This window comes from Micropterus dolomieu, linkage group LG19, assembly GCF_021292245.1.
Source record: "Micropterus dolomieu isolate WLL.071019.BEF.003 ecotype Adirondacks linkage group LG19, ASM2129224v1, whole genome shotgun sequence".
In the NCBI taxonomy this organism is placed as follows: Eukaryota; Metazoa; Chordata; class Actinopteri; order Centrarchiformes; family Centrarchidae; genus Micropterus; species Micropterus dolomieu.
In genome coordinates this window covers 15,801,524-15,810,193 of record NC_060168.1, presented here as the reverse complement: position 1 = coordinate 15,810,193, position 8,670 = coordinate 15,801,524, and the positions used below count along the sequence as shown (strand labels likewise).

Sequence of the window (8,670 nt, the reverse complement as noted above, 5' to 3'; positions counted from 1 at the left end):
ATGCCCTGGTGGCTTCAAGGTTTAGTTAAAGCACTGACCATATAATTACAATGCCACTGGTATGAGCCCCTCCCTCTCTCTCTCTCTCTCTCTCTCTCTCTCTCTCTCTCTCTCTCTCTCTCTCTCTCTCTCTCTCTCTCTGCGCTTATTCCCTGTCTTCTCTTATAAAGGCATACAAGGCCCCAAAAAAACTGTGACAACAACACTTTTATTGATCATGACTATCATAGAACAATGTAATTTATTTTTGTAAATATCTATTTACAATTGCATAAATGCAGCGGTTAACATGGACTTAAACATATGGTCAAAGCATAGAAGTAACAGTTTGCATAAGAAAGGCACTTTATGTTGATAAAAGACACCACAAAGGATCAACATGGTCACATGCTCATTTGTGTTTCATACAGTTTGTTTCTTGTAGGATCAGAGATTCGGAAGGGAAGACCTCCTTGTCTTGATTTTGTATAAAAAGCTTTGGGGTATGACTGTAGATTAAAGGCATCGGATTCAGAAGTTTACAGAATGTTTGCTGCTTTTCAGGGCAGCATCATGCTTATCCATTTATGGCAAATAAGCAGATTAGACCTCTGCACTGGCAACAGCATCACTGTATGTTTATGTTTATACTGTTTTTTTAAGAGGCTGAATAGCTACATGTCGGTCAGATGGAGCTCGGCGCTAATTGCCATTTCGCCTCACCAGCGATTACTCTGTGCAGCAACTTCTAGATCCATGATTCGTGGTAGTCGACCACTAGCACCGCCTTCCAGGTAGCCGGTTTTTACAGCAGGTGTATCCGAGAGCCGCCTCTTGCTCCTGTTCAGGTCTGGAAAGGAAGATAAATAACATAATAATTTTCACGAGAGGAGGCAAGAGGCCACCTACCACGGTAACAGATGGAGAAGCAGATCTGAGTCCAAGCAAGGACATCGGATTCTCACCTGAGATTGCCAGTAACATCTTGCGTCTGGCTCCAAAGGTGGAGACGCCCACTTCCTTCAGATCTTCATCAGACAGAGTGAGGAATGTCTGGTAATCAATCTGGATGAGTACAGATAGCAGTCATTTATAATGCATAATGCTTTCGGCTGGGGGACAAGACTTTTGTTGTCTGGGACAAGTTTTCCGACACAGCCAACCCAACTTAAAACCAGTGTGTTGCATGTGTAAGTGATGATGAAAATGTATTTTTATACACTTATAACTGATTTTGAAATGTCAGCACTCAGAAAAGTATTCATTGCAATTTTCTACATGTGTTTACCTCTTGTTGCTCAAACACATCAATGTATTTGATTAGGCCAAGTTGGCTGAGCAGCTCAGGCAGGTCATCTGTCATTTTGGGGGAGGGGCTCCGCTGACTGCAGGTTGAAGCCCTCCTCGATGAGCACACGCCTTCAAAGTAACTGCTGCTGCTCGGGAAGCTCTCCGCTAGACATGAAAGGTCAAAGTTCAGAGGAAAAGTGGCCTGCTCTGTTTTGTCAAGCTTAAAAACACACATAGGTACGACTTACAGGGTTTGTCATTCCTGCTTCCATTCATCGAGGATGCAAATGCGGGGAAGGAGGAGGTGGATGAGGAGAAAGTAGATGGGGGCGAAGATGGAGAGGAGGAGGAAGAGGAAGAGGAGGAGGAAGAGGCAGGGAGGGATGAAGATGTGGATCCACGTCTATCCCTCCAGTTCTCAGAATTGCTCCCGTTAAACACCTTCCCCGTCGAAGCAGCCCATGACTAGAAGGAGACGGAGGAGGAGAGAAATTGTGATGGCATTAAATATTAACTAGTATTTCTTTCATCTGCAAACCATTCAGCAGCACCTTGTACTCACTACCGCCTTCTTTCATCTCTCTTCTCTTTGTCAGTGCTAGAGGTCATGAGACAAATGGCTACAAGTGATCAGAGGGTTTCATTGGACATGATATCTATAGATCCAGAGATTTAAAAAGAGAGGTGACTAATCATGTATCTAAACATTTGTCTTTGTTGGCTGACCTGTGATAGTAACACCCTCTCACTGGAGATTATAAATACGGTGGGCATGGTGAATGTTTCCTCCCAGCTGCCTGGGTCTCAGAAAAAAACTGAACTCTAGGAATACTTCCTGCTCTTATTAACCTAAGTGAGTCTGCTCCTCCATCACTGGCTACTGAGCAGTCAGAGAGCAGACGTTCAGGGAGATGAGCTGAAACAGCTCTCGTAAACAGGTTGCTGAGTAGCGTCTTTGTTGACTGAGGTGATACTATCAGACCTCAGGTAATTGAGGTGAGTGTACAAATTGGCAGTGCTTACCACACAGTAGGATAAATGCTTTAAACTGTGGTCGGCATACCAATATATAAAGTGTGCTGGTGGGTCCAAGTGGCAACCTCTGGGTCTGAAAAGTGAAGCCAATGCAGAAATGCATTAAACCTGCATTCTTTTTAATGGACAGAAGGGGGCGACTTCACTGGTTCTGAAAAGAAGTCAGATTGCTATCGAGCTAATGACAAAATGACACTACTTCTCACCTAATTTACTACCTCAGTAAACCTACATTTGAAGGACAAGGGGCACTCTTTCGATCATAACATTGTATGTATTTTAGACAGGGAGGACAGATGGTTTGAAAGAGGCCATTTACAATAGATAGACCATCACCCAACAGGGGAGGAGGGCTGAGGCACCACTCATCCCCCACTTACAATGATGTCCTTTCATCTCTTCCCAGGAGAGTAAACAAATGATCACATTTGGCCTCATGTGACAATGCCAATGATGGTCTTTCAGACTTGGCCTCACGTGACTCCAACAACCACCACTGTTGATACACCTTGATAACGACACAACAGAAGTTAAATGGCCGGGCTTCCCTGCCAGTCAGTCTGAAGGAGCCTCTTGGATGAGACGTGAAACATTCTTCAACCAAGTCCAGTTGCCCTTGATTTTAACCTTCCTTAGATACCTAAGTAAACACTTTCCTTTGATAGTCTCAATCGCTAGTCTTCTTCAATACAGCATGATGTTAATTTTGTAAATTGTGGTCCCATTTACAGTAAAATAAATGATGAAGCATGTTTTAGGGCAGGCCTACCTCTACTAAAACGATTACCTGTCAATCAGGATAGAGGCAAATCTTGACATGTCAGATATGTGGGAGAGATTCTGAATGTGCAGAAAGTTTAAACATGAGCAGAAACCTGCTGAAACACAGGAGCTATTAAAGTCCAGGAGTGTATAACTTAAAATACTTATTTGAGGTGAAAAGTTGCCACATAAATGATAAAATTGTGAGTTTGGCTGCTGAACGTTTAAAACAATCCTGAGGATAGAGGAGTGATGACCCCAACCCCTGAGGTGGACGTTTTAGGGTTGGGTATGGAGGGGCGCCAATTTAAAATCTTGCCTAGGTCTCCAACATTGTTGGACCGGCCCTGCCACTGTGTACATTTACATATACATGAAGTTATTTTTGAGTGCTGTCTGTTTTTGTCTAAAAACTTTGTCCCTTTCACAGTGTGGTTTCAGTTCATGAAAGTTATTATAACATTTTGGTCACCTAAAAATTACTTAGTCAACTATTATTGTTTTTCCGATGAGAACATTTTCTTTTAAGCCTGTTGTTCGCTAGCCAAAATTTGCATCCCAAATATCACAATTAATGTTAATTACAGCTGTACCTTACTAACTAAGCTAGCTAGCTCATGCAAAAATGGTCACTTCTTGTTCCAAAAACCAAGATGGGGATGGCCAAAATGCCAAACTCGAGGCTTCAAAACAGTAGTCCACAAACCAATTGTTAACATCCCAGTGGCTACATCCACTTCTTTTATAAAGTCTATGAGTGGGTCACAAGTTCAGCAAGAGCATATAAGTCAAGCCAGCTCAAGATAAAATTAACAACCACGTTAAGTTGGAAGTCCATTTTATTTCACTTTGTTAAACCAAACACTAAGTTAGCATGATGCTCATTGTTACCTGTTGCTGGCTATTGATGGTGCTCAGGTAGGGTTTGTAGCTGCGTCGGCTGATGTTGCGGAGCTCTTTGACAGCCTCGGCTGGCATAGACTTGGAAAAGCCAAGGCCACTCCAGGTGTCTGTGGGTGTCCGGACCTCTGTGACCACAGGCTTCCTTTGCATGGCTGACAGAACACAAACACAAACACACATAGGGGAAATACAGACTTTTTTTGGCAACTTGGGGGCAGCCATAGCTGAAATGTTAGCTAACATTTGCTGATTTACCTCAGAGTGATATTAGCATTCATTTAAGAGTCACTTTTTTAGGCCACTTGGTGAATGTGAATCCAATATTTACTCTTCCTTCAGCTGTTTTCACTGACTTCTGAGAGAAACTTCTGCCAAATGTTCTGCTAAGTTCACCAGCTAGTTGCTAATTTTGTCTGCAATACAGTGCTGGGCAGGTTGCATATAGTGGGTTTATCTGAGCCTTTTGCTGAAAACAGCTGCCTGTTGTGTCTGAAAACAACACCGACGAGAGTGGTGAGAGTTGTAAGACTGTGTGAGAGTAGTGCTTGAAGTGGAAAAATATTGATGCCATCTCCATTCACAAACACACACACACACACTCATAGGCTGGCAAAATAGCATCCTGACTCCTGTCCACTGCAGATGCACTATCCAAAACCCAGATGAGTATCTACTATAAATGAATCTATTCTATTCCAATATTTTAAGATTAAGTAAAAAGTTTAATGTTAATATATTAATATATTTACAGGTTACACTTTATTTGGATATTCTGCCTACAGATAGTAGAGTATTTATAACATATATATATATTTATAACATTTCAATTGTTAATTAGTTGAGATTCAACAATTCAGTGTTTCACAAATAAATACATTTTCTGATATTACATTACTGTGGTTAAGGTTTGATTATAGCTAATGTTAGTGTATTCATTATAATTTCTATATACTATTTTGGTTTCCAGAAGTCTAATTTTAATTTCAGTTGGCCAACACAGCAGTTCTTCATTGTTTTCATTCATTAAATCATTATGTAAGAAAAATGGTTTACATGGTGGTCATTGTGATTCAGGTAGAGATTAGCAGGCTGGCAAGAACGGGAACAGGTGAGAGTCACATAGTGCCCACTGTGTAATGCAGTTTATTTAGGGCCTTATTTAGGGCAGAAAAGAGATCTGGCAGCTTGTGAGAAGGGGCGGTGCGCAAGAAAAAGTCACGGTACGCCATAGAGTAAAATGTACTGCGTACCAGGGAGTACTGGCCCACTTCAAGTTCTGAGTGCGTTTGATCTAAAACAATAAAGTTATATAAAACTAAAACAGATAGCTGAAAGATGGTAAAATGCTCCTTAGCACTGAAGGGAATTGCAGAGTGAAGTAATAATTCTCCATGGCACCTACAAATGACACCTTTCATATTTCACATAATTTGATACAGTGTTAATTATAAAATATAAATTAAAGCAGCTTTAAGGAGAAAGATTTGAAAATACATAAGGTGCACAAAAATGTAACATTTGCACCGATACTTTTTTTAGCATATAACTGTAAACTGTCCATAATCAAAATGCATTGCAGGTTTTCCACGTCTCCTCTGATATTCTGAATTGAACAAGCTGGGTTCAGATGTTAAATAATGAATCACAAACAGTGCGTCTCCTTGCCAGGATGTGGCATAGTTAATAAAAATCTAATTGCTGAGACTGAGACAGATACACACATTCAAATGACAAACAAGTGACCCTGGGCCTTTTTTGGCACTGGGACAGGATCCATGTGTGAAAGTGTGATAAAAACTGTAACAGCACTCTAAAGAGTGTGATATGAATAGGGTTATAACTGGTGGGTTGTCATTTGTTTACGTGTGTGTTTGTGTGAGTAAATGTCCCATTCACATACTGGCATATGTGTGTCTTAATGACTATGAGGCAGATGGCCCATTCAAACTGCTAATTCATAATCCCATAAAACAACACTGAGGGAATTTAAAACCATTTGGCCACAGATCTTCCCAGTACCTCTCATTCTGCATGATGGATGAGGTAGTGTTTCTTGTGTGTGCTTGTGTGTGTGTGTGTGTGTGTGTGTGTGTGTGTGTGTGTGTGTGCGCGCGCGTGTCTATGCATGTGAGTATAAGGGTGCGCATACAACTGTGTCTCGATGCATGTGTGTCTGCATTGTGTATCTGCCCTGTGTGAATTAAGTAGGAGAGCCACTGCTACTCTATTATAACTTTGGCACAGCGCAGCCCATAAACAGGTCCTCTTCATCAGCTGTCTTGGCTATGAGCAGCACTGAAATGGGCCCCCTCTATCAAGCCCCTGCCTCTGCTCAGGATATTAATGTGTTGCCTCCATAACGTGCTTGAAAATCTAAAAAGGTTATTTCATCCCGGATAATCATATGACATTAAGTCATGTTTTAAGAACAATATGACTAAAACTTGTGCACTTTTACAGTAAATTCAATAAATTTAGAGTAAGATTTAGTGTTTGAAGAGCGGAGTTAATTTTCTAGTCTGCTCCCTGTTCAGCTCCAAAAACAACAGATTGGTTGTATATACTGTAGGTGGCTAGTTGATGGGCAAACAATATACAGTAAGTATTTTGGACCAAATACACATGCAAAATTTGTTTTCAGTTTAATTATCTGCAGTATACAGCAACTATAGATCAAAAAAAATGCTTGCTTAGCAGTGCCGTAATTGTTGCTGTAGAAGCCTGTGCAGAGCTCCTGAAACCACAGACAGGAAGAAATATTAAACATTTAGGAGCACTAACCTCTGGTAGCCTGCAGTTTCTTCTTCTCATAGTCATAATCCTACAAAGCACAAACAAGAAATAGAGTCGGTAAATAATGCATGAAATTGAATTATTTTTTTCTCTGGTTACTGAGGACAGGCAGGGAGAACCTAACACCTGGTGCTGTGGTGGTAGGCAGTGAGAGATGACAAATAAGGAACGCAAACAAACACAAAAGTTGATTCTCAAAATCAAATTGCACCGGGGTCAGGGATGTGGAACTCAAAAGGTTACATAACACAACAAATAAAATGTAATTTAATGTACTGACGTTTAAGGCATTAAATCTAGTCTCTCCTATCTCATACACCCTCTACAAAACACTTCAATACCTTCAGCATTAAGTATTTCAGGGTTTACACTTGATTGTCTTTCCACTGAGATTTAGCCAAAATAATGTTGTCTATAGATGCAGTGCATCATCTTATGAAGAAACGGGGTGAACAAAGAGAGACCTGTAATTCCTGTTTTCACTAACCTCAGCCTTGGATGAGTCAGTGCGAACATCCTGAGCCAGCGTCATGTCTCTCCTCAGGCTGTTCCTCCGCTCACTCCTCCCTCCCTCAATGTCTGCATTCAGTAATCTGGCACATTCAGGAGACACACAGACACAGATGGAAAGACAAGGTTAGGTTGAACTGGGATGGCTATGTGCAGCTTTTGAGAGCTTGTCAAGTCTTTCTTTCCCTAAAGCAATAGTAGTAACACTAAGGGGGATTTCAGAGATAGTATGTTAATGCTATACAATTATGGGATGTGTTGATATGAGAGAACTGCTCCGTTTCAACTGCACAGTATTATAAAGTGGTTTATCAAGAGAGCCACAAAAGGACTCAACTAGGTCAACAAGCTGTGCTTTCTCTAACTTGGTTTTCAGTGTTTTCAGCAAGATGTGTAGATTCTCGACAGATCTGCTTTATATGTGCATATTAATCGTGCTGTAGGTATGTTCATAGTCATTGTGAGGACTCACAAAACCTTGGTCCCCACAAGGGAAACCATTTATTTTTAGGTTATGTCTTACTTTTTGTTGTAGGTTTGTATAAGAGAGGTGCAGACAGTACTGCTGCACTGGGGCCTGCACTGTATTGAGGGCCCTTAATAGAAGCAACCCCACTAGTTATGGGCTGTTCCTTGTCAGTTACATGGGAAAAATGCAATGACTTTCATCTATCTTTAGCAAACACACATTTCTACTTTCTCTCCCTCTGTATGCAACCTTATCCCATTATTGCATGTTACTAACACAATTTCTCCCCTTTCCGGTAGTCTTGTGCTTTCTCGTCCCTCTCCTCTCTCCTCCTATCACTTCCTGCAGGTTTTCTGGCTCTGGAGCTGTGGAGTCTGGATCTGTGGCTGCGGGTCACCTGCTGCCCTTGTGTTCCTGCTCGACACCCTCTGCTGCAACGACTATTGTTGCTAGTCTTATTGTTATTGTTGTTTTTATAATCATTAACATTACGATGGTTACCATTAACACTATTATAAATATCTGTACCATTTTTCATTTAGTCTATAGCAACATTACCTTCACTGTCTGTACCTCTGTGTGTATATTGTGTAGGCTGCCTCCCTCCCCTCTCTCTCTCCTTACATCCCTCTCTCTTTCTTTCTTTCTTTCTTTCTTTCTTTCTCTCTTTCACTCTCTCTCTCTCTCTCTCTCTCTCTCTCTCTCTCTCTCTCACCCCAACCGGTCGAGGCAGATGGCCGCCCACCCTGAGCCATGGTTCTGCTCGAGGTTTCTGCCTCTTAAAAGGAAGTTTTTCCTTGCCTCTGTCGCCTAGTGCTTGCTCTTGGTGGGAACTGTTGGGCTTCTGTAAATAACATCACAGAGTACGGTCTAGACCTGCTCTTTTATGAAAAGCGCTGTGAGATAACTGTTGTTGTGATTTGGCGCTA

General features: G+C 41.4%; 1 protein-coding gene across 1 annotated transcript in view; it reads right to left on the bottom strand.

The window, feature by feature from the left end:
- Positions 1-356: 356 nt before the first annotated feature.
- Positions 357-8,670, bottom strand: part of bicc2 (bicaudal C homolog 2) — a 15,524-nt gene continuing 7,210 nt past the window's right edge. The window contains exons 13-19 of the mRNA XM_046030408.1: positions 7,250-7,355; positions 6,751-6,790; positions 3,958-4,121; positions 1,518-1,734; positions 1,268-1,434; positions 945-1,044; positions 357-829 (exon numbers count right to left, since the gene is read on the bottom strand). Of these exons, the coding sequence (XP_045886364.1) occupies positions 699-829; positions 945-1,044; positions 1,268-1,434; positions 1,518-1,734; positions 3,958-4,121; positions 6,751-6,790; positions 7,250-7,355 (925 nt within the window). The 3' untranslated portion in view covers positions 357-698. The remainder of the gene's footprint in view (positions 830-944; positions 1,045-1,267; positions 1,435-1,517; positions 1,735-3,957; positions 4,122-6,750; positions 6,791-7,249; positions 7,356-8,670) is intronic.